This window comes from Podospora pseudoanserina, chromosome 4 (genome assembly GCF_035222485.1).
Source record: "Podospora pseudoanserina strain CBS 124.78 chromosome 4, whole genome shotgun sequence".
In the NCBI taxonomy this organism is placed as follows: Eukaryota; Fungi; Ascomycota; class Sordariomycetes; order Sordariales; family Podosporaceae; genus Podospora; species Podospora pseudoanserina.
The window spans coordinates 3,077,353-3,103,799 of NC_085923.1; the positions used below are offsets into that span (position 1 = coordinate 3,077,353).

Sequence of the window (26,447 nt, forward strand, 5' to 3'; positions counted from 1 at the left end):
TCTATCCGCCATGGCACCCACCAGCGGCACGCCTGCGCCCGCCTTGCCGACTGAGACTGCCACGACCTCATTCCTCCTCGCAAACCTGCACTGTCCCACCTGTGTCTCGACTATAAAGACTGTCTTACAAGAGTATGGCAGCAACATCGTCAAATGGGTTTCACCGAACATCGTTACGTCCGTGGTCACTGTTGAGCACAGTCCAGCCGCCTCCCTCCAGCACATGCATAAGCTGCTCGAGGAGAACGGCTTCGAGGTATGCGGTGTCACAACATCGTCTGGTAGCATCTCGGATCTCGACATGGGCATAGAAATGGGAGACCTCAACCCCTACGGAGAGGGAAGCTCCTCTCAGAATGAGCCGTCCGGTTCCGCACTGGCCCGATGGATGAACCCTTTTCGACCCCTTGCCTCGAAACCCGAGAAAGTAAAGGCCCATCTTCAAAACTGCGCGCACTGCCAAAACTCGAAGGAGCATGAACTGGAAGAAATGCACCATATCGAGAGCCTTGTTCCCGTGCAGACAAACACGAATCGTACCAGCTTGTCTGTCATCCAGGAAAAGGATCCACACACCTTTGTCGCGATCGAAAGTGCCGACGCCTTGTCACCACAGCCAATATGGAGAGCCACCCTTGCCGTTGGAGGGATGACCTGTGGAGCTTGCGCCAACATGATATCGGAAGGACTGAAGCAATACGACTGGATCTCCAAGACCACTGTCAATCTTCTCAACAACAGCGCCATTGTTGATTTGACAGAACCAAATCGAACAGACAACCTGGTCCGAGTTATCGAAGAACTGGGATACGAGGCCACGCTCAGCCAAGTAGTTGTTGTCCAACCAAACAAGCGGAAAAACAAGTCGGACACATGGCAAGCTACAGTAGCCATCGGCGGGATGACTTGTGCATCCTGCACCAACGGGATCACGGAGGGCTTGAAGAAGCTGGATTGGATCGATGATGTTGCGGTCAACCTGCTCTCCAACAGCGCCACGGTTAAGTTCCATGGTCAGCACAACGCGTCGAGGATCGTTGAGGCTATCGAAGAGCTAGGGTTTGACGCAGTTGCCGACAGTGTGATCAGCTTGGGTGAGAAGGAGACAGAACACAACGAAAGAGCGGTGGAGATCAGGATAGATGGTTTACATTGCGATCTTTGTCCAGCACGGGTGGTAAACTGTCTTGGTGGATTTCGACGTCAGCTTGAGATCAACAACCCCCCCACTCGTTCTTGGCCTGTCATTAGGGTCACCTACGTCCCTGACGCCCCTTTTTTCACAGTCCGACAAATCCTCGCGGCCATCGACGCCAGCGACCCCGGCTTCAGGGCATCCATTTACCATCCTCCCTCCTTGGAAGAAAGATCCAAGCTCATCCAACGAAAGCACCAGAGGGCCATATTATATCGGGTGATCTTCACCGGCCTCGTCTGCATCCCCACCTTTGTCATTGGCATCGTCTACATGATGCTGATTCCCCACGAAAAGGCGCACACTCTCATGAAACCCTGGACCTCTGGTATCAACCGGGCCCAAATCGCGCTCTTCATCCTCGCCACCCCAGTCTACTTTGGCGCCGCCGATGTCTTCCACAGGAGCGCCGTCAAGGAAATCGCCACGCTATGGCGCCGCGGCAGCAGAGTGCCGATTCTGAAGCGCTTCTACAAATTTGGCAGCATGAATACGCTCATGTCGCTTGGCACGTCGGTGGCCTACTTTGCGTCGGTTGCTCAGATGATTGCTGCTGCAGCAAGCCGTGCTACCGAGACGCATGATGGGAACTTTTACTATGATACTGTGGTGTTTTTGACTTTCTTCTTGCTGCTGGGGAGGTACATTGAGAGTTATAGCAAGAAGAGGACGGGAGACGCGGTGGAGCTACTGGGGAGGCTGAGGCCTACCACGGCGATATTAGTCAGCGGGTTTGGGTCCGAGAAGGAAGGGGATGAGGTTGTCAAGGCGGATTTGCTTGACTTTGGGGATGTGGTCAGGGTGCCACATGGGGCGTCCCCGCCGAGCGATGGCGTGGTGATTGGTGGGGAGAGTAGCTTTGATGAGTCGAGTTTGACGGGGGAGTCGAGGTTGGTGAAGAAGGGGGCGGGGGATCGGGTCTTTTCGGGGACGGTCAATAAGGGGTCGTCGATTCTGGTGAGGATTACAGGGGTGGCGGGCAAGTCGTTGCTGGATCAGATTGTCAATGTGGTGAGGGAGGGGCAGACGAAGCAGGCCAAGATTGAGAGAGTGGCGGATTATCTGACTTCGTACTTCGTGCCCGCCATTACGGCTTTTGCGATTTTGACATGGATTGTCTGGTTTTCGTTGGGGTATGGGGGTAGGCTGCCGGAGCACTTTCTGAGCAAGACTACAGGAGGGTGGATTGCGTTCAGCCTCCAGTTTGCAATTGCCGTGTTTGTGGTGGCTTGTCCTTGTGGTCTTGGGCTTGCGGCTCCGACGGCAATTTTCGTTGGGAGTGGATTGGCGGCGAACCATGGCATTTTGGCCAAGGGAGGTGGTGAGGCTTTTGAGAAGGCGAGTCGGATCGACTGTGTGGTTTTTGACAAGACGGGAACCTTGACGACGGGAGGGGAGCCCAGGATTACCGACGCTGAGATCCACGGTGAGGGAACACCGGAGGAGAGTACCTTTTTGGCTGCTTTGAAGGGTGTCGAGGAGAATAGCAGCCATCCGATTGCCAAGGCGATTATCAGATTCTGCACCATCAACAAGGAGCTGCCCCAGGTCACAGCCGACAATTTACAGGAGCTTCCTGGGAAAGGCATGAAAGCGATGTGCCAGGCTGCTACTCCTGAGACTTCATTTGAGCTGATCGTTGGCAACGAGGCTCTGATGAAGGACTTTGGTGTCGTGATCTCACCCGAAACTTCACAGAGTCTTGAGAGGTGGAAGACGGAGGCCAAGTCTATCGCTCTGGCTGCCACCAAGTTGCCCTCTTCCGGTTGGACACTCGCTGCCGCTCTCTCCATCTCGGATCCCGTTCGCCCGGAAGCCAAGGTTGTCATCGCCGCTCTTCAAGAGTCTGGCACACGCGTCTGGATGCTGTCCGGTGACAATCCTACCACCGCCACCGCCGTCGCCCGACAACTCGGGATCCCCGCAGACCAAGTCATCGCCGGCGTCCTCCCAGCGGGAAAAGCCGACCAGATCAAGTACCTCCAGTCCACCGTCAAGGCCCGCAGGGGTACAAACTCCGAGTCCTCCACTGAACGCGCCATGATCGCCATGGTAGGAGATGGCATCAACGACAGCCCCGCCCTCGCCACAGCCGACGTGGGCATCGCCATCGGCTCAGGCTCAGACGTAGCCATCAGCAGCGCCGACTTTGTGCTTGTCAAGTCGGACCTCAAGACGGTGGTGACGCTGCTGGATCTGTCGAGGGTGGTGTTTAGGAGGATTAAGTTCAATTTTGGGTGGGCGATTGTGTACAACACGGTCATGATCCCGGTGGCGGCGGGGGTGTTTTATCCGATTGTGAGTCAGGGGAAGCATGTTAGTCTGGACCCTGCGTGGGCGGCGTTGGCGATGGCGTTGAGTAGTATTAGTGTCGTGTTGAGTTCTTTGGCGTTGAGGTGGAGGTGGTTGGGGTTTAGAGAGAGGAGGTTTGTTGTTGGGGAGTAGAGAAATGGTGTAAGAAGGGGGGAGATAGAGAAGAGAAAGAGAAAATTACACATAGGTGGAATGATACCCTTGGTACAAATGGAGAGTTTTAATTTCTTATGGGCTAGGTTCTGGGTTTGGGAAGGGGTTTGGAGGCTTCAAACGAGCGGATTGTAGTCGGATAGCGTGAAATTGCGATGTTTTTTAATATTTCTGCAGGTGATGTAGGTCTTGGTAGCAAATTGGACTTGGATTGTATTCGGCAGTTCAGAATGGATAATGGGGGTTACAATGCGCTGCGTGTGGTATAGATCTGGAGTCTGTTGGGCTTAACCTCTTCCTTGACAAGGTCGGATCTCGATATATTCGACTTAATTTCCCTTCCTATCAGTCTAAGAGTCTTGAAATATCAGGCCCAATGTCTCTTCTATGAATCCCAGCTTGTCTCGTTATCTATCCGAGATTGCATACCTGGGTAGTCGGTCTCTAAAAACTTTTCTGTCTCGTCCAAACATGGTTAGCCCAAAATCAGGCTCGCTTCACCCTCGGCTCACCCTCGGCTCACCTTGAGCTCACCACCGCTCACCCAAGCCCTTTATGGGCATTGAAGACCTCGTTTTCCTCCTTATCGCTTCCCACAACTTCTATCGGTTCAGTGGCCCACAGTGGCTTGTATCGCTAATAAGCCCTGTTGAGTCCCTCGTATTCGATTGATTCCAGTGGGTGAGAACGCTGTGGCTGCCGGGTCCTGGGCCGTTGAGAACGCTGTGGCTGCCGTGGCTTCAATCTGTTGAGAGTTCTGACAGAGAGCACTGTGGCTCGCTGTGGTAGCTGTGGCAGAAAACTCTGGCTCGCTGTGAGAGCTGCGGTTTCAAACCGTAAGTGCTGCTAGTGGTGCAAGTGCTGGAAACCACACGGAAGAAGTGTAAAATCCACAAATACGTGCTGTATTTCATTTATGCCGGATCTTGGGATCTAATCTACCTAAATAGGTAGATTAGATAAGGATTCTGCTACCTCAAACCACTTTTAATGCTTTCAGGCTCACCGCTTTCAGACTCACCGCTTTCAGACTCGCCGCTTCTACACCTATTCAAACGGAATTATATATTAGTGTTGTGATTATATACTGATAAACTCTTCCGATTCCATTCTAACCGAACGACTATATACTAAAATCCTTCCCGAGTACTCGTCCTGCTATCCTGCCGAGCACCCTCGAGTATCTTACAGTGTTGGTTAAATATAATAGTAATCCTATCCTTCACTACCAAGCTATAATACCCTTAAGTTTTATTAGATATATAATAGGGACTTCGGTAGTATAAACAGAAGTTATTTATTCGTCTAAGTTAGGATAAGGGTCACTCGCGGAAAAACTCAAAACCTTAACTCCACTTTCCACGCAGTGGTGTAGCACACGCCTCAAACCAGCATCAGTCTGGTTACAAACAATATCGGAATCCCGACATTAACAGTTTCCATTTCCGTTCTAAGATCTAAGCACTTACTGCGTTTACCTAAGCGGAAGTAGAGAAGCCCTAAGTATAGTAAGAAAGGCCCTAAGCAGGGTAAGCAATAAGTAAATTTACATAACACTAGGTTATTCCAGAGCTATTTCTGGAGCGTAGATAAGCAGGTAGAGATTATAATAAGTAACCTCTACCTTCATTAGAGTCAGAAGCAGCGTAGTATATCCAATCCAGGATCAGTTTCTACATTCGTCTGAATCAGGCAAACTATCTCCCTCCAAACATTATTTATCCCGGTTTACCGAAACTTTAGATAGTTTCTAACTTAATCAGGCATGTAAGATTATATATTTACGCTAGTTTATACTCGCCTTACGGAGCCGCCAGCCATCGAATACTACCTTTTAAATAGGTCTGTTTGATTTCAAAAGCCATTTTTGAAGCAGAGCTATTTTTGGAGCACAGCCATTTTTGGAGCAGAGCCATTTTTGGAGCATAGCCAGTCGGCTTGACAAATATTATAAAAAGGAACTTCTGCCCTTTGCAGAGCCAATAACAGCTTCCACATGATTACAACGCAAACCATTGAGCCTAAGGCAGCGCTAGGATCATGATATGAAATCTCAGCCTCTGCTAAAGCCAGAAACGGCTTCTTTCATTTTGTCTGTTTAGGCAGCGATGGTCTGCCTATGTTGGAGCCAGAAACAGCTTCTACGTTTTACTTAAGCAACAAGCATAGGGAATCGCTGCCTCTACTGAAGCCATAAATGGCTTCTAATGGTAATACACAACAAGTCTGTACAATAGGCAATTGTGGATGAAACCACGCTTCTGGATTCTTACGGTTATTTCTCTTATGGATTCTCTTCTTCTCTTGATACATCATCCGCTGCAGCATGAGGATGTCAAGGAGCGTATAACTCATTATCTGATGCTGCCAACCTACAGTCCCATTATATCACGACCATGAACACGGACAGACGCAGACACAATAGATGGGCCAATCAGAAGAGGTATCACGAGAAGAGACAATCCATGTAGCTAACCAATCAGATGAGGACCGATGGACCGGTGCGTGGAGACAGCAGCCAACTCTATGTCTCCTACAATCCACTTGTCCGAGTCTCCTCTACCCGGCTTGGTGACAAAGGAGCTTGGACTCTTCCCAGAACCGATGCCACTTTGGAAAGTTTTTGTGTGCTTGATTGCGGAGTCCACCCCTTCCCTCCTAGGGTGAGTCTGCCTCTCATGACCTGGCTAAGGCTCTTCCCGGTCCTAGAACCCCGGGATTCTCGCGCCGCGGCGCCGTGGGCGTTGATGGGCGTTTTCTTCTGCAGCCTGTCCCTGCGGTAGATTCCAGTTTTTCTCCTCTAATTCCTTCGCGAGCCAGTACTCGTCCAGCCTTCCCGTTGAAAGAGCCAGTTAATTGATGTCGTTGCTTCCTCCTTTTGGCCCAGAGCTGTCTCAATATGAGCTCATCTCTGACCCTCCTCAATCTCAATCTCGCTTAGGGTAAATAGAAAGGAAGCAGTAAATGTACTAGCAGAGGGTGCGAAGGGCAGGATGGCGGGTTTTTGGCGTCGTTACTGCAGCGTCTTCGACTGCCAGGCTCACAACGGCGAAGGAGTCTGGTGGTTTATTCCCTAGGGCTCAAAGGCCTCCGTCCTCAATGTCCTTCCCCCTTTCCCTATTCAAATTGAATCACTCTCGGCATATCCTCGGGAATAGCGCTTCGACGCAGACACGCAGCTCAAGGAGATGACGGGCAGGTTGTCGGGAGAAGGGCCTTATGGCTGCGCTATATGAGCTTACAGGATACCAAGCTTGGCATGCAATGTACAAGATCGTCATCATCCACCGTGACCTGCTCCCCCGTTCCCGCCAATGTGCGGCTGGTAGAACGTGCAAACTCCCAGCCTACACACGTAGTGTACTCCGCGGGGAACGCTCGTCTCCCTACCAGCCAACTGTCTGTTACTCGAAACGCCGCAGTAGCATGGCGGGCTGTTGGGATCGTTGCCTCGGTGGTCTGCGAAACAAAGAAACTTGCCGCAAGGCTGCCATTTGTAGTAGGGACGACCTGCGTTTCCCTTGCGATTCGAATATCGAGTGATGAACCTCTTGCTAGGCCGTTCGCATAGGCGAGATAAAGCTAGGGTGAAGGTAAGAAACGTTAAGAAACGACTAAATAAATAAATAAATAAAGCTCTATGCTCTCTTTACATCTGCTTGTTCCAGCCGCTGCCAACTCAGCCGCGGTGCCAGCAATTCAGCCCCCGCAGCCTTGTCGGCCTGGGCTCCTAGATAGCTCGGATTCCTCTTCCAACCACACCCTAGCCCTATCTCACTGCCGTCTCGAATACCATATTGCACCCACTGCATCCGCTACATCAGCTGCATCTGCGCCGTCATGCCCGGCAGCGACATCCGCCTGCTCGCCCTTGACGGCGGCGGCGTGCGCGGCCTGTCTTCGCTCCTGATCCTCCAGCAGCTCATGACCGCCATCGATGCTGAGTCGCCACCTAAGCCCTGCGACTACTTCGACATGATCGGCGGCACCAGCACCGGCGGCCTTATTGCCATCATGCTAGGCCGTCTGCAAATGACCGTCGACAACTGCATCCACGCCTATGCTTCACTGTCCGATAGCGTTTTCGAGAAAAAGAGCCGCCGGGTTACGATTAAAGGCAAGCTCCAGGGTCGGTTCGACGCCGCCGAGCTCGAGCGAGCCGTGAAGAAGATCCTGGTAGAGCGCGGGTTCGACGAAAACGCACTACTCAAGGACGCTCCCGATGCGCCTTGCAAGGTGTATGTTTTATATCGCCTTTTCGGCTTGTACGCTGCTAACCTATTAGATTCGTCTGCGCGACAAGCAAAGAAACTAACGACACCGTCTGCCTAACGAGCTATCGATCCCCCCGTGGCGGCACCGACCTCCTGCATTCTACAAAAATATGGCAGGCGTGCCGCGCTACGTCTGCCGCCACAACTTTCTTCGACCCCATTGCCATCGGCCCTTTTGATGAGGAATTCGTCGACGGCGCGCTGGGAGCAAACAACCCTGTCTACGCGCTGTGGACCCAGGCCCGAGATGTGTGGGGTGATCAGCTGCGGGGCAGGCGGCTTAAATGCGTGGTTTCGATCGGCACAGGAGTACCTGCGCTGAAGCCGGTGCGCGACGACGTCTTCGGGATCTGGGCTACCCTAAAAGAACTTGCGACCGAGACGGAAAAGACAGCTGAGCAGTTCCGCCGCGACCACTCGAACCTCGACGACGAAGGACGCTATTATCGCTTTAATGTCGATCACGGACTCGAGGATGTCGGTTTGGAAGAGTCGAAGAAGAAGAAAGAGATTGCGGCGGCGACTAGGCGCTACGTTGCGTCGCAGCGCGTAGTCAAGCAGATGAAAGCGTGCGTAAATAACCTTGCGGGACGAAAGTGTTAGTCTAGTTTTTATTAGCTTTACTCCATCGTTTCCTAGTTCCTATTCCCCATTAATCCGATCGGTGCTAGATTATGGCCGCTACCAGACGATATTCACACTACGGGGCGTGCCGGTATCGAGTAAATTTGTTGATAGACCGTCCGACACTGCCGAGCTCGAACGATATCTCCTGCCGCATTCCCGGCGGAGTCACGGACGCAAGATATTTGTTCTCTACGGACTTGGTGGCATCGGGAAGACACAGCTGGCTGCCGACTTTGCTCGACGCCATCAAGCTACGTTCAGTTCGGTCTTCTGGCTAGATGGTAAGTCGGAGGACCGACTGAGACAGAGTCTTGCTGGCTGTGTAAGCAGGATACCAGAAGGTCAGATTCCAGACAGGAGCAAGAATCGCGCCTTAAATACCGAGGACGATCTTAATCTCGTGGTGATAGATGTGTTAGAGTGGCTTGCGCGGCCGGACAATACCGACTGGCTGCTAGTCTTCGACAACGTCGACCAAGACCACGAGCAAGGCGGGTCGACAGGCACATACGATATTCGGCAGTACCTTCCGGGCGATCACGGGTTGGTGCTAATTACTACACGTTTATCAAGGCTAGCACAGCTCGGTAACTCGAAACGACTGAACAAGGTGGACCAAGAATTGGGTACTACTATATTTACGCAGTGGTATGGGCAACAATTGGGTAGGTTTTAACTTCGTATGTTTCAAGGCTAAGGCTGATAGGTGGCAGTTATGGACGAGACTGCGACCGAGCTGTTCGGTTTGCTCGATGGCCTGCCGCTTGCGCTGGCTCAGGCTGCATCATATCTCCGCGAGACCGGGCTCGACATTACGTCGTACGTTCGGCTCTACAAGCAGCAGTGGGACGACTTGATGAGGCTTGACAGCGAGTCTAGCTTACCGCTAGTGGATTACGAGCAGGGAAGTATTGGGACAACGTGGACGATATCATTCAAGGCAATCGAGGCGAGGAACGGGAACGCCTCGAATCTGCTGCGGCTCTGGGCTTTTATTGACAACAAAGACTTATGGTTCGGTCTACTGCAAGCTGCGGCATACGGTGGGGAACAATGGCCCGGATGGCTCTGCGATATAGCGTGCAACGAAGTCAGGTTCTTGGACGCAGCGAGACTGCTGCTCCGCTACTCGATGATCGAGGCCCGAGAGTCCGTGCAGGGTAGCGGCAGCGGCAGCGGCAGCAGCAGCTACAGCATACACCCGGTGGTGCACAGGTGGACGTCGCACATACAGGATGACAACGAGAAAAGACTGTTTCTGCAGCTGGCGGTGATGGTGGTTGGATTCTCAGTACCCGACAGCAAGACTGAGGATTATTGGGTGCTCCAGCGGCGGCTTCTCCCGCATGCGGAGAGATGCTCATGGTGGGCTGGGGGGTTCCGGGGGGGCGAGAGCGACTTCGAAGGCATTAATACCACCGGCGCAACACATATGTTGGGCATCCTTTACAAAGATCAGGGCCGACTAGGGGAAGCCGAGGCGATGTACCAGCGGGCGCTGGAAGGCAAGGAGAAGGCGCTCGGGCCGGATCACACATCGACTCTCGAGACGGTTAACAATTTGGGCATCCTTTATAAAGATCAGGGCCGACTAGGGGAAGCCGAAGCGATGCACCAGCGGGCGCTAGAAGGCAAGGAGAAGGCGCTCGGGCCGGATCACACATCGATTCTCGAGACGGTTAACAATTTGGGCATCCTTTATAAAGATCAGGGCCGACTAGGGGAAGCCGAAGCGATGTACCAGCGGGCGCTAGAAGGCAAGGAGAAGGCGCTCGGGCCGGATCACACATTGACTCTCAATACGGTTAACAATTTAGGCCTCCTTTACGTAGATCAGGGCCGACTAAAGGAAGCCGAGGCGATGTACCAGCGGGCGCTAAAAAGCAAGGAGAAGGCGCTCGGGCCGGATCACACATTGACTCTCAATACGGTTAACAATTTAGGCCTCCTTTACGTAGATCAGGGCCGACTAAAGGAAGCCGAGGCGATGTACCAGCGGGCGCTAAAAGGCAAGGAGAAAGCGCTCGGGCCGGATCACACATCGACTCTCAATACGGTTAACAATTTAGGCCTCCTTTACGTAGATCAGGGCCGACTAAAGGAAGCCGAGGCGATGTACCAGCGGGCGCTAGAAGGCAAGGAGAAGGCGCTCGGGCCGGATCACACATTGACTCTCAAGACGGTTAACAATTTGGGCCTCCTTTACAAAGATCAAGGCCGACTAAAGGAAGCCGAGGCGATGTACCAGCGGGCGCTAGAAGGCAAGGAGAAGGCGCTCGGGCCGGATCACACATTGACTCTCAAGACGGTTAACAATTTAGGCCTCCTTTACGTAGATCAGGGCCGACTAGAAGAAGCCGAGGCGATGTACCGACGGGCGCTAGAAGGCAAGGAGAAGGCGCTCGGGCCGGATCACACATCGACTCTCGAGACGGTTAACAATTTGGGCCTCCTTTACGTAGATCAGGGCCGACTAGGGGAAGCCGAAGCGATGTACCAGCGGGCGCTAGAAGGCAAGGAGAAGGCGCTCGGGCCGGATCACACATCGATTCTCGAGACGGTTAACAATTTGGGCATCCTTTATAAAGATCAGGGCCGACTAGGGGAAGCCGAAGCGATGTACCAGCGGGCGCTAGAAGGCAAGGAGAAGGCGCTCGGGCCGGATCACATATCGACTCTCAGTACAGTCAACAACTTAGGCAACCTTTACGTAGATCAGCGCCGACTAGGGGAGGCCGAGGCGATGTACCGACGGGCGCTATCCGGGTTTCAGACTACTCTGGGGCCATCTCATTCAAAATCTCAACGTGCCATACGGAGTATAGAATCTTTACAGCAAACACAAGGTACCTTCGATATATATTCCTGTCGCAACATTAACTAATAGTCTTCGCTAGGCTTATCTATTAAAACTCATCAACCGAGGCGAAAAAGCCGCGCCGAAGTCTTGGAGAAGCTGAAAGCCAGATTTCGTAAACTTAAGGCTGGTTAAGCTAGCTTTTGAGTCGAGGAAGTCTTCTTGATAGTCATAAGTGGAGTAAGACTATTATCGCGGCATTCGCGCATCCTTGTGCCCGGGTTCTCCTGATAGATATTATATTGCTTTCAGCGTTTACTATAGATACAGGCATACGAACTCTTAAAGATAGCTACCATCTATACCAGCGCGAGAGGTTGCGATCATGGCCGAGAACCAAGATCCCGATGCCGTTATTCGCTAGGATGTCTAAAATAGACGCGCTGCTCTCAGACGCAAAGACCTTGCGGGGTATACTGCTACCGGCAGTTTGATCAAAAAGTCCGACGATCAAGAAATTCTATATGTGGCCCTCTGGGAAGAGGATGAGCCCGATAGACTTCAGGCACTTGTCTTTTGTCACCCTCAAATGATCAAGATGATGGAGCGATTCCCGGAAGTGATGTATCTCGATGTTACATACAACACCAACAAGTACAAATTTCCCTTCTTTCAGTCCAACTCGATGACCTGTTGGCTCGAATTACTCACAGTTCTTTGCCCTTGCTAACAACGAAAAAACAGAGGCATTTGAGTTTATCTTCAATAGCATAAGGAATCTACTTGACAGGTTCAATATCCCTTATCCTCTGTTGATTATTGTTGAAATACAGCAGTTATTTGTGGATTTTACAGATGTTATTTCCCGTGGCTCGCAGCACTCAAAGGCTTCAAGCCACGACGCCCACAACGTCCACAACGCCCACAACGTCCACAACGCCCACAACGTCCACAACGCCCACAACGTCCACAACGCCCACAACGGTCACGAGGAGCTACAAAGTTCTCGTATAAGCCATTGTGACTAACTGAACCGATGGTAGATGTGGGGAACGATAAGGAGAAAAACGAGGTCTTGGATGCCTATAAAAGGCTCCCCTCGCAGTGAATTTGGAATGGTCTTTTCTCTCCACTCTTAAGGTCAAGTCAAACAGTCAAAGACAATATACTGGTTTACCACACTCTCTTCCAGGGCACAGCTTCAGTGTCCACCATTCTATTTGCAGGGCATAAGTTCCCTATACTTCCCTTCCTTCGGTGTCACCTCACACCGTCGTACCTCGCAGTCCAAGGACTCCAGAGTCTCCAGGTAATTGCTTCCGATCTGCCCGGCAGGGCTTAATCAACTAGCCTGCAGGCGACGTATCTCAACAATATCCTAACTGTAATCTCTTCTAGCTCACTTATAAAGTGTAATTCATGTGATATTCACTCAGGAGGTGTCACGGCAGGGCAGACCACTGCGCCAAACTACCGGTTCACGAAAATATCTACGACACATGGATGCCCACTCACTTCAAAAACATCTGCTCTGCCATCGATCAGTTGCCGTCAAATTTGGACCACAACGCGACTTGTGCCGTCTCCACGTCCGCGCCGCATGAGATTGCCAGAATGCCGCACAATCTGCGAATCAACCAGATTACAGCCAAGACCAACCCGCCGGTGCCAGTGCCATATGCCGTCCTTTGCCATTGAACCCGGGCGTCTGAGACAGCGCCACTCTGTCCCGCGAGGCCTCACACACCCTTCTTTCCCAAGCCTTCGTAAGCTTACCGTAATAGTGCGCCCACAACCGGGGGAGGAGATGGACGTCCTGAACACAGTAGCGCCTGATTTCCTCATTGAGAGGCCGCTCATTGAACACCTGGTAACTGCCCCCACGTTCGGGCGCAAAAAGCCTGGTGCCTCGCTCCTTGGTGGCCATCCAGGAACTCCGCTCCGACGCGCTCAGAGAGGCATCGTGCTCAATGCACCGGGCCAGCCCGCAGACGACCCTCCGCGAAAACGTGCGCGTGGCGAGCTCCATCAGCTGCAGGTCCTGGACGCCTGCGAGACGGATCTGGAAGTGGCTGAATAGCGCATCTGAGTCGTTACGGACGTCGAAGAAGACCTTAGGGATAGTCTCTGACTCCAGGATGTCCTTGAAGGTACGGCCCATGGTTGAACTGAGGGTGGAGAACGCCTTTTCACCGAGGATGTGGATGTCGATGAGGTAGGCCCTGCGAAGGGGCAGAACATAGATTTGAAGAATGGATATAGTGCCATGTCTGGAAAGGTTAACTCCCTCGAGGTCGATGTACAGCGAGGGAGGCGTGATGGGCTGGCCGTCAAGGATATCCACGAGGGCGGACATAGCCGTAGCGGTGTCGATGAGGCCGCCGGAATCCGGGTTGTGGGTACCCATGTTCTCCGTGGGTATCGGTAGGTTTGCCCCGATGTTCGGATTCTGAACAGAAGTAGAAGTCGACATGTTTCCCGGCCTCAAGAGATATAGATGTTAGTAACGGGTTATCATTCTAATGAGTAGATAAGGCTGACATACGTGTAATGAATGCTCCGTAAGGTTGTCAGTGCAGGTAAGTCTTGACTGAATAAAGCACGAAGACAGACGTGTCGGAGATCCCCAGTGAAGGGCATTACACCAGTTATAAGCCCGTTATCACAGAGGCCGGCCGGGATATTCATTAACGGCATCCCCCTCGATTCGAGACGTGGAGTCCTAATCCTCTAACCCATGGAATACGTCTTGCAGCACCGGTGTGTCTCTCATGTCCGTTTGTCACTGCAGCGTCCCGGCTATTTTTAACGATAACAGGTTAAGCAGGAAGCTATAAGAAAACAGACAAGCCAACAAATCGACGGGCCTCATCATAATCACTGCGTTGGAGGGTGGACATAACGGCAGAGAAATGGGCTGAGAAGTTTGTGGAGCCCAGGAAACTGTGACGGTACGGCCATAGCGGCAGTCACATGGCTGACCACGGAGGCCGGCACGTACGGTTATTACTGCTCTGGGGCTGCCCGTGGCAGGGAGCGTCATCAGTACGCAGGCACCCGCGGCGGTCGGCAGGAAAAGTGGGAGAGATTATAAAGAAACTTGCTGAAGCCCGGCCGATCCAATCCGGTATCAGCTGTTTGGCGTAAGTTTGCCTGCGACGGCCCGCAAGCCAACCCGTCTGCCCCCCCGGCGAATGGGCAGCATCCCTCGACAACGACACCGTTGGTGAACCTTGAATGTGCCCTGCCTTCGGGAACCTTCTGGACCTTAATACGTGGCAGTGATTCAGCCAACCAGCAATTTCGATCCAATGATACCAATCTAGACCAACGCTCTCCGTTTGCTGCTCTTCCTCGGCCCTGATCTACAGACTCTCTGCGCCTCGTTTGATACGAATCGGGGCATCGGCTGCGAGCTCTGGGTACTTGGAGGGCTCAAATATTTCGCGGGGATCAGAGGTATCGGCCATGATGGCGACAAACCGACAGAACTTTCTTCAAGAATTAAAGTCAATAGAAGTGAACTGCGATGTCAATGATGTCAAGTTCTCAATTTCCCGCAGCGCGGATGAAAGATATCACTGCCTAGCACCGTTTGCTACGCGCGGGAGGCTGCATCTAGAGCTTGGAAGAACTTGAAAGCCGGATCTCTCACCGTGTTTGGAACGTGTTCCCTCGCGAAAGTTGATATTTTCTTGATAGCCTTCTTGATCAGGGCCTGATCAAAGCGGCGAGGACAACCACACATCCCAGGACACCTCCCGCACTAGCGTAAGGGCTGAGGTATGAACCCTTGAAAACTGAACTATATCTAACGTTAGTTCTAATGGGTTTAATAACGGGCTATTAGCACGCGCAAGGAGAAAACGGAAGTCATGATCAGTTTTGGTTGCGGTAAGTATAGCCGAACGGTCCTTGGACCCACTTTAGCTCAGGGTGATGCTTACTGCGCTTACCTTCTGCTCACCTCGTGAGACCAATACGGACTGAGCCAAAAATTTTGTCGGGTGTGACTATATGGGTATGTGCATTAACCGTAAAGCCAGACAGCCTCAGGCAGGTACAGAAGAATATACCCAACAAGCCTAGAGACATTGCACACAACCCAGCCATCACTCTGCTTGACCACTTTCTCTTCTCTCTCTCTCAGCCTTCCCAACTCCTTCGACCGGTCTCACCCACACAGGCGCTCCGGTTGGTAATTAACAGCGCTCGGGAGCGGGCGCGGGGCAAGACCAGACCAGACCAGAACATGCGACGAGCCCGAGGACCTTTTACTACCTAGGTACTTGTTGCCTACCTGAGGTCAGAAAGAACCATCAGCTCGCAGGCGTCCCACCAGTCAGTTGTTGCTGCCCCAGCATGGCGCTGTTCCCTGGAATGGGCCGGGCACAACTGCATCTGTTTCCCCCAGTCTATATATGTGTGGAGCGGCTGCTCTCCATCCCTCTGTTGTGCTCCGTAAGCGATTGGCCGAGCCTAGGTAGGGAGGACGAGACAGGCCCATGCCGGAGGCACAATGCACGGCTCCCAGCCCATTTCAACACTGACCGCAACGACTGCGTTGCTTTGGTGATTCCCCAAGGCGAGAGAAATACTACTATCAGTCATGGAGAAGTCTGCGCTCGCATTGTCTGTATTCCCTCTCCTTCATAGCTCACCTGCTGATATATTATTCGACGCGCGAGTGTAGGGTGGAGAAACTAGAAACACGATAACTTTTGGCTGGTCTCGAATGGGGGTTGAACCCTTTTTGAAGGGGTGGAGGCAGGAAGGGTTTAGTTTGATTCGATGAGGATTAATCAGTGCTGGGGAGATGAGCCGGGGGTGATGTTGTCGTTCTGGCTGTGTTGGTTTAAAGCCAGAGTAGGTGTGTAGGGTCGGGAGAGAGGGGGAGAGATGGTTTACGTGTCCATGAACTGGATGGGGGTTGTAATTGATGGGGATAGATGGGGTTTGGGCAATGGGGGGTTAATGTTGTGGAGTTGGACGGTGGTGGTATTTGATATAACTGTGTAAAGTCTGGGTGATGGGAAGTTTGGCGTCTTGGGGGAATCAAGGTTATGACTTTTGTATAACGGCAGATGTCTATATGGTACTTGTCGTGTTAATAGTCTTGGTTATGTGAATAGATGGGATGTTAAATAGGGCGTATGAGCTAGGGACGTAAGGAGGTTTTAAGTTTGATTCTAGTCTTTGAACGATGAACTGTGATCAAGTGGTAGGTGTCAGGAATGGACATGTAGGAGATTTCGAAATCTTTAAGACAGCTACTTCCATGTTTGCAAAGTCTCGGCCAGTGAAATTTGGAGACGAAAGCCCTGATTTACATTTGAATTATATAACGTGCGTGATAAGCGAGTGACACAGACAAGCGAGCGACACACTTTCCACCACAACACAACACCTCCACCTTCAACATCACTTTCTTCCACAACACAATATGACCTCACCATCAAAAGAAGGCAGGCTTATTATGGCCCTTTAAGCTCTCGAAAAAGATAAAGATCTGAGTTTACGAGCTGCAGCCAACGTCTATAATATTGCTTTTAAAACCCTTACGCGCCGACGCGCCGGTACACCTGCACGACGCGATATTCCAGCCAATTTACGCAAGCTTACGGATCTAGAGGAGCAAACGATTATTTAATATATTATTAAGATATATACGCGAGCTTTTCTACTAAAAATACGTAGTGTAGAAGATATAGTTAATTAACTACTACGCATACGCGACGCGCCTTCTATTGGCGTACGGTGGGCTTATAACTTCGTTAAGCGCTAGCTATAGCTCCGTACGCGTTTTACGCGTAAATACGATTATTAGAAGGCTAAATGCGAGGATCTAAAGGTCGTTACTAAGTGGTTTACGCTCGTACGGAATACTAAGGCTAAATACGGTATTATAAATAACGATATTTATAATTTCGACGAGACTAGGTTTATAATAGATATTATTTTCGCGGGTATAGTAATTATAACTTCTAATAACCGTAGTATGTGACGAACCCCTATTTAGAACCTCTGAAAGGGACACTAGTTGAAGGCACTTCTAAATAATCCTGGTTCGGTATAGCTAAATAGTATACAATAATGGCTTATCTCGATTATAATAGTCTAATATTAACGATTGTAACTTATATTATATACTGCGGAACTATCTATCTATACTAGCTAGTTCCTCCGTATATATAGAACTCTATCTTTCAGGTACCTCCGTACCTGGCTCACTACGCTTACCAGTAAGCCTAGTGATCCGTCCTGGCTTACCACGCTCACTAGTGAGCCAGGTAAGCCGGCTCACTTCTGCCAAAAGTGAGCGCCCCGCTATCCTGCAGGTCCGTCGTTTCTTTTCACCTAATTAGCTACCACGGCCGGCTGCAGTCTCTATCCTGCCTTACTATATAGTTGGCCTGTAATATAATGCCTCCCTTCCTTATCTTTCGTCCCGAAAGATACGCTACTACTATTCCTTACGCCCTAGCGCTTCTTCCTTTTCTTCTACCACGTATATATCTCTTCCCTCTCTTCTATTCCAGCGTTATTAACTATATCGGGGCGCGTAGAGAAACGCTACCGTAATATTACCCGTAAACGAATAGTTCTTTTTAATTCGATTAACTAGGACGGTATCGAAATTATACTTTACTTCCGCTACTAGCGCGCGAAGCCCTAAGGGCGCTGTATTATAAAAGAGGGGTTAAACCGCTATTCGAATTGCGTTCGAGTAAGTAAGCCGTATAACGGTCCGAACGTAGCCGACTCCTGTATATACCCGGGTACTATAGTCGTATGTCTTTACTAATAGCCGTAATAATTAAAAACTTATCGGAATAAAAGAAAATTAATAACGAAATAGCCGTAAAAGAGAACTTATTAGCCGAGACGTTAAGTGCCTTAACTCGCTTGCGTAAGTAGCGTGCGTCGATGCGTGACTGGGGTTCCGAGCTCTTCCGCCGAGGTATAGAGTCTTTAGACGAGGCCAATAGTATATCGTTTCCTACAGACCCTTCCTAAGAGTAGCGTCTTATTAGCTAGGTTTAGTTAATAGGTGCCTTTAGAATAGTAGACTAGGAGGCGGTTAAAGTCGCTCCCTTAGATCCTAGTATAGCCTTTAACTCCCCCGCTAGCCTTAACTGGCCGCCTGATCTTTCTCTGGATCCGGGCACGGCCGGTCCTTCCTTCCTCGCCGCGCTAGATGCTACCAGTGGTGCGCCTTCCACTCCCCAAGGTGCCTAAGGCGCGTAGCACTACTTGTATTTGGTCCCCTTTATACTTTCTAACCTTATAGTATAGCGTGTAGCACGTCGACCACTACGTTAAAGGCGCGGGTTCGACTCCCGTCGAGGTTCTTTTGGCTCCGTCTTATAGCTATCTGGCTATAAGCCGGGGCCGAGTTTTTTTATTTACTTAGGTTTTAGTCGGTCCGGATATTATTAGTGGAATTCTTTTTACTTATTTAGGTAGTTAAGGTGTGCCTATAGCTCCTACAAATTGTTTATTACCGGATATCTTAACTAATTAACTAAATACTTTAATTAACCTTTATTAAACCGTGAATCTAATATCTCTTTTATATTATACTTTTTTTCCTTATCCTCCGCCATTACCTATATATTAGCTTTACTTATATATAGTGCGGGTTTCAAAAGTAAAATATGAAAAGTATATAACCGTAGACGTATCGTACTAGGTAGCTTTAATTCGAATACCGTCTCCGATATTTTTCTCTTAACCTTAAATGGTCCTACTTTCCTATAGTCTAGCTTTTTACTAAGTCTTTTAGTACGTAAATTACGTATAAAAAGGAATACTATATTTCCCCCCTTAAGGTAAGGTCCCTCGAGCCTTTTAGTATTATAATATTTCTATATTCTTTCCTTTATAAACTTTAGTTTTTATTTAAGTTTATCGTAAAATATATATATTTTATTTACTTTAACTTTAGCCTTAGGTATTTTAACCGTAGGTCCCTACTATAGGTTTACTTTATAACCGAAATTTATAAAGAACGGTATAGCTTTAATCGTTTTAATTAACGATATATTATATATTAGTTATACCGTAGGTAATAATTTAACTTAATCGTTTTACTCGAAATTAATATAATTCCGTAAATATTATTTTACGATTTAATTAAGCCGTTCCGTTTAATCGTCCGTTTAAAGGTAGTAGGCCGAAGACGCTTTATTTATTACTTTTAACCTCGTTATTAACGTTCTTTAGAATTTCGATATAAACTTAGTATCGCGGTTTATAATAAACTCCTTTAGATATATATATATTAATATAATATACTATAGTATTATATCCGTTAATTATTTTGCCGACTAGGTCTCTTTATAAGGTAGGAAATATATTTATTTAGTAAGCCTATCGACTACCGTTAATATACTATTATACTTAATACCGGTTACCGTATCTTTAGACTTTAGTAATTTAATAATAAAGTTTATCGTAATTAAACTCTATAGCCGTTCTACTACCGGTAGTGGCTCTAGAAATCTATAGGGCTTATGCCTCGTAACCTTTATTTTCTCGTACGTGTAGTATAATTAAATAACTTCTTTAACGTCGTCTTTAATCCTTAGCTAGTTAAAGTGCTACTTAATCTTTTTTATAGTTTTAGCGATACTTATATATCCTCCGAGTTTTAATATATGAATTTTTATTATTAATACCGTCCTATTATCTAGCCTTATGTACGTTCGGTTCTTATATGTCACGGTTCTGGAAGACAGTGGGGCCACGAGGGACTAATCAAAACTGGACCGCGCCGTCGAGCGGGGCTCACGGTCCAGAAGGGCAACGGACTAATAAGATGGGGACCGGGGACCGCGGTGGGGCTTACGGTCCACGGTCCGGCATCGGCTAATTAGGAGCGGACCGAGGACCGTCTATAAGTTAACGGTCCACGGTCCACGGGTCTATATATACGGAGGAACTGGCCGGCGTAAATAGATAGTTCTATAGTATATAATATAAGTTATAATCGTTAGTATTTAGATTATTATAATAGAGATAAGCCGTTATTATATACTATTTAGCTATACCGGACTAGGATTATTTAAAAGTACCTTTAACCAGTATCCCTTTTAAAGGTTTTAGATAGGGGTTCGTCACACGTTATATACTTACTTTAACTCTATTACGAATAAGTTAAAGGCGTCTTTTTACTACTATAGCTGGACCTAAAAATATTTAGATAGGAGGCATTCCGCTTAGCCTAGGCAGCGAGGGACCTTCTACTAGCACTAGACCTACACTTATTATTATAGAATAGGTCGTTAAGCGCCTTAGGGAACTTAAGGAAAAGGCTTAGCAGACCCGGGAGTAGATTATTACTATTACGACCGTACTTAAGTTAACCGTTAAATTCCCGGTACCGGAGTACTATAGAGGAAGAAAGGCAGAGCTTAAAGGGTTTTTAATTTAACTTAAAATCTATTTTTATTACTATTTAAACTAATTTATTAACGAAGAGTTAAAGGTAATCTTCGCGGCTATTAGACTTAAGGATAGGGCTCTCGCGTAATTTAAGCCTATCCTCGATAATTATTATAAGTAAGAGCCGGAGGACTAAAAGAAGATTACCGTGGAATACTTCGAGAATTATCGTATCTTTAAAATTAAGCTTAAGGAGGTATTTAGAGAGTACGATAAGGTAAGGCGCGCGTAGGAGAGGCTTATAAACCTACGCTAAACGCGCTTAGCGGTTAACTACGTAGCTTTATTTAAAATTGATAGCCTACGTAATACTATTAACGATAAAGGGTTAATATAATTCTTTTATAACGGCTTTAAAGAAAAGGTAAAGGATAAGTTATATAAGGAGTTAAAGCCTAATACTATCGATAAGTATATCGTTATAACTATTCGGATTAACGATCAGTAGTTCTAGCGGCGCACGGAGAAAAAAAGTAATAAGGGTTACTATAGTAATAATAATAATAAGGGATACTTCGGTAATAACCGTCCTAACGATAAGTAAAAGAGAAAATACTTTAATATTAGTTACTCCGGTACTATATACGTAAAACTAATAGAAGTCGACGCTATATAGTAATAGAGACTATAAAGCCGGGGCTAAAATAAAAATAACCTTAAATATTTTAATTATAGTAAAGTAAAATACTTTAAAAAGGACTATAGAGTACCTAAACGGCTCGAATAAAAAAAAGAAATTATATTAACTACTATATTAAAAGGACCAAAGGTTATAAAGGTAATAGTTATTAGATATTAATAAGGTAAAGTAGTAAGCTCCGAGGAAAACTTTAATTAGTACGCCGAATAAAAAAATATAGAGTTTTAAAAGGTAAAGGAAGCCCTAAAAAAGCTAAAGGCGGAGTATAAGGAAAGAAATTTTTAAATATAAATATTATAGAATTAACTAATATAAATCGCTACGGAAATTATTACGGAGGTCGCTAAAAACGAGGGTCTTACGTAAGGACCTATTAAGTAAACGATATTAAAGAAATAGTATAGTAAGTACGGAATTACTATTTTATAGGATATATTATAGTCTATAAAGCTCTTATATAAAAGCTAAAAAAAATATTAAAAAAGTAGAAAAGTCGTTAGTATTAAAATCGCGAAGTTACTAAAGGATATACTAATACTTATATAGTATATACCCTATAAAGGAAATATAATATAGTTTTATCTTAAGTATTTAAAGTATTAAAGAATACCTTAGTTCTAGTATATTATATACGGATATATAAAATATTATTAAAATAAGTTACTATATAGCTACTAGCCAGTACGTAAAGTAAATAAGGAAAGTAAATTATAATTAATTAAAAAGATTATAGCCCGATAGGAAAAAGCTTAATAGGAGGACCTAAACGATTATATTTTATAAAAGGTTTAGGATCCAATTAAACTAAAGGATAGCCTTTAAATTATATAGATTATATTAAAATATATAAGATATTACGTTAAATACGTAAATAATTAAAATATAAACGATAACGTACGTTCGTAAAAGAAAATAATATTAAGATAGTACCTAAGTTTAAACTACATTATATATTTACGGAAGAAGGTTAAGTAATATTATTAAGCTAAAACACTTAAAATTAAATAGAAAAACCGTTATCGAATATAAATATAAGAAAATATTAAAGACGGAAAATAGGAAAAAGCTAAGTAGATATAGTTAAAAGACTTTATATTACTAAATAATCCGGGGCAAAAGAACGCTCTTAAACGATATAACCGTTTAGGAAACGACTCGCGGCCCTTCGCGGGGGCCGTTAACCTTTAACGGACTACGAACGATATTTTTAAAGGTATTAATATAAAGTAAAGGTATAAGATAACGATTTAGCGTTTATTAGCGAAGTCGCTACCGTATAGGGAAAAGGTAAGAAAGATAAATGCCTTTAAGTTACTATACGATAAAGGGATCTCTAGATAATAATATTGGTAAACGGTAATGTAAAAACGAATTTAATTTCGTTATAGTTCGTATACTAGGCCCGTATATTATAAAAAAAAAAGAAAAAATAGATAGTTATATAAAGTCTATTTCTTACGTAAAAGGTCTATAGGGAAACACTACCCCTAAATATTATAGTTAAAGGAAAAATAATATTAATTATATTCGATATTATAAATATAAAACCCTTAAAAAATATAATTTTAGGGTAACTATAGTATAAAAACTATAACCTAGATATCGATTAAAAGGATAGTAACTACTTACGACTAAAAGAGCTTTAAAAGTATTTAACTAACGATAGAAAATTAGGAGTACGTACGGAATAAAGTATAGGACGAGTACCCTTTACGGTACTACCGTAAAGAATATAGAAAGTAATAATATATTTTATCGATATAAGCGGTAAAATCGAAAAAGTAGGGTTAATAACGTTAATAGAGATATCGGAGGTTAATAAATACGCTTACTATAATAACGTAAAAAAAGGTAAGAAAAAGGCGATACCGGTAAAATATTAAAGATATTTAGCTTTTATAGCTAAATATTTAAAGGGGCTTTTAAAGCGAGGACCGTAGGACTATAAAATTAAATTAAAAGAAGGAACTAAGTTACGGTTATTTAAGGTTTACTATATTAACGATAAGTAAAATAAGGAACTACGGAAGTATTTAAACGAAAACTTAAAGAAAGGATATATTAAGGAATCTATATTGCTAATAGGATACCCCGTATTTTTCGTACCGAAGAAAGATAGTAATTTACGACTATATATAAATTACCGATAATTAAATAACGAGACGGTAAAAAATAATTATCCGCTATTATTAATATTTAAGTTACGGAGTTAATTAGTAGGGGCGCGATACTTTATACGTTTAAATATACCTATCGGGTACGCCTATATATAGATTAAAGAAGGAAACGAATAAAAAATAGCGTTTCGTATACCTTATAATTATTTTAAGTATCTCGTAATACTATTTAGGTTAATTAATATACCTATAACGTTTTAATCTTTCGTTAATTATATTATACGGAAGTACCTCGATAAAATAGTAATATACTATTTTAACGATATTTTTATTTACTTATATACTTTAAAGGAATATAAGCGATATATACGAAAGATACTTAACGCGTTATACGGAGCCGGACTCTCTATTAATAAAGAGAAAAGCGAGTTTTATATATAAAAAATAATATATTTAAAATATTTAATATCGTTAAGTAAGGTTCGTATAGAACTTAGGAAAATTACGGTAGTTAAGGACTAGCCTACGCTATAATTATAAATATACGTTAAGGAATTCTTAAGGTTTATAAACTTTTATTAAATATTTATCCGTAAGTATATAAATATCGCGCGGCTATTTAATTACTTAATTAAGAAAGACGTGGAGTTCCGGTAGGGGTAAAAAGAAAAGTAGGCCTTCTAAGAGCTAAAAAAAGTTATTTTAAAGGACTTAGTATTTAAATTACTAAACCCTAGTTGACTATTTAAGGTTAAGGTAAATGTATTAGACTATACGATTAGTAGATAGTTAGGATAGTAAAACGATAACGGTAAGTTATACTTAATAACTTTCTTTTCGAAGAAGCTCGAGGAGGTACGTTAGAACTATTTAATCTATAATAAAAAGCTATTTATTATTATCGAAACGTTTAAAGAATAAAGGTTATACTTTAACGGTACTAAATATAAAGTATAGGTCTATACGGACTATAAAAATCTATAATACTTTATTACTACGAAGGTCCTTAACGCGCGGTAAATACGATAGTTAAAGTTTCTTTTAAAATTTAATTTCTAAATTAATTATAAAAAGGGCTCGGAGAACGCTAAGATAGACGTATTTAACTAGCGTATCGACTATTATAAGGATATACCTAAAGAGTTACTACTATTATTTAAGGAAGCGCTAAATAGTACTCTTAAGTATTTATTATAGCCGTAAATAAAGTATTATATAATATATTATAAGAGGCCTACTTTTAATAAATATTAAAAGAAGTTAAATAGCGATATTATAAAATAATATTAATAAGAAAAGCTAAAGTTATAGGGTATCTAGAAAAATAATTAGGGAAGATTATAGTATAAGAATCGAGTATATATAATACTAGGTAATAGGACGGTATTAATAATAAAGATTTATATATCGAAGCTCGGAGGATATATAAATATTATTAAAACTATAGAAAAGATTAAATAATATTTTAATTAATTAAGGATTAAAAACGATATTAAAAAAGTTATTTAATTATACTATACGTACGAAAGAATAAAGGTTACGAGGTATAAGCCCTATAGATTTCTAAAGCTATTACCGGTAATAGAATAGTTATAGAGTTTAGTTACGATAAACTTTATTATTAAATTATTAAAGTTTAAGGATACGGTAACCGGCGTTAAATATAATAATATATTAACGGTAATCGATAAGCTTATTAAATAAGTATATTTCTTACTTTATAAGAAAACCTAATCGGTAAAATAATTAGCGAATATAATATTACGGTATATTATATTAATATATATATAGTTAAAAAAGTTTATTATAGACCGCGATATTAAGTTCGTATCGAAATTCTAGAAAGCGTTAATAACGAGGTTAAGGGTAATAAGTAAAGCGTTTTCGGCTTATTATCTTTAAACGAACGGTTAAACGGAATAATTTAATTAAATTATAAAATAGTATTTACGGAATTATATTAATTTCGAGTAAAATAATTAGGTTAAACTATTATTTATAATATAATTAATATATAATATATCGTTAATTAAAACAATTAAAGCTATATCGTTCTTTGCGAACTTCGGCTATAAAGCAGACTTACGGTAAGGACCTGCGGTTAAGGTACTTAGGGCTAGGGTTAAAGTAAATAAAATATATATACTTTACGGTAAACTTAAATAAAAACTAAAGTTTATAAGGGAAAGGATATAGAAATACTATAATACTAAAAGGCTCGAGGGACCTCGCCTTAAGGGAAGGAATATAATATTTCTTTTTATATATAATTTATATATTAAAAGACCTAGTAAAAAGCTAAACTATAAAAAAGTAAAATCATTTAAAGTTAAAAAAAAGTTATCGGAAATAGCATTCGAATTAAAGTTACCTAGTATAATACGTCTACGGTTATATACCTTTTATATCTTACTTTTAGAACCTATACTATATATAAGTAAGGCTAATATATAGGTAATGGCGGAAAACGAAAAAAAAAAGTATAATATAAAAGAAATATTAAATTTACGGTTTAATAGAAGTTAATTAAAGTATTTAATTAGTTAATTAAGATATCTAGCTATAAATAATTCGTAAGAACTATAGGTATACCTTAACTACCTAAATAAGTAAAAAAAATTCTACTAACGATATCCGGACCGACTAAAATTTAAATAAATAAAAAAACTTAGCCCCGGCTTATAGCTAAATAGCTATAAAATAGAGCTAAAAGAACTTTAACGGGAGTCGAACCCGCGCCTTCGACGTAATAGTCGACGTACTATATATTATACTACGAAGTTAAAAAGTATAAAGGGGACTAAATATAAATAGTATTACGCGCCTTAGGTACCTTAGAAAGTAAAAAGCGCGTTATTAGCGGTACTTAGCGCGGTTAGGAAGG

The 26,447-nt window shown here is 44.6% G+C and overlaps 3 protein-coding genes across 3 annotated transcripts; 2 read left to right on the forward strand and 1 right to left on the reverse strand.

Moving 5' to 3' along the window:
- Positions 1–10: 10 nt before the first annotated feature.
- On the forward strand, positions 11–3,640 carry QC764_406350 (uncharacterized protein; the record flags this gene model as incomplete). Its single annotated transcript, XM_062946925.1, has 1 exon — positions 11–3,640. One exon carries the CDS (start codon positions 11–13, stop codon positions 3,638–3,640), a length of 3,630 nt encoding a protein of 1,209 aa, XP_062800795.1.
- Positions 3,641–7,232: 3,592 nt separating this feature from the next.
- On the forward strand, positions 7,233–11,446 carry QC764_503240 (uncharacterized protein; the record flags this gene model as incomplete). The annotated part of the gene is made up of 4 exons (XM_062947581.1): positions 7,233–7,899; positions 7,947–8,533; positions 8,607–9,227; positions 9,276–11,446. The coding sequence occupies exons 1-4, from the start codon at positions 7,502–7,504 to the stop codon at positions 11,444–11,446; spliced, it is 3,777 nt and encodes a 1,258-aa protein (XP_062800796.1). The 5' UTR covers positions 7,233–7,501.
- A 1,386-nt stretch (positions 11,447–12,832) lies between these two features.
- Positions 12,833–14,250, reverse strand: QC764_608330 (uncharacterized protein). The gene is made up of 2 exons (XM_062949316.1): positions 13,905–14,250; positions 12,833–13,842 (listed from the first exon to the last, which is right to left on the reverse strand). Exons 1-2 carry the CDS (start codon positions 14,054–14,056, stop codon positions 13,002–13,004), a joined length of 993 nt encoding a protein of 330 aa, XP_062800797.1. The 5' UTR covers positions 14,057–14,250; the 3' UTR covers positions 12,833–13,001.
- Positions 14,251–26,447: the final 12,197 nt, after the last annotated feature.

What these genes read in the sequence shown, in the direction of transcription:
- QC764_608330 (XM_062949316.1), bottom strand. Translation starts at nt 14,056, where the DNA reads ATGCCGTTAATGAATATCCCGGCCGGCCTCTGTGATAACGGGCTTATA. An exon ending in TTACGGAGCATTCATTACAC is followed by an intron (nt 13,843 to 13,904) that starts GTATGTCAGCCT and finishes ATATCTCTTGAG; the next exon opens with GCCGGGAAACATGTCGACTT.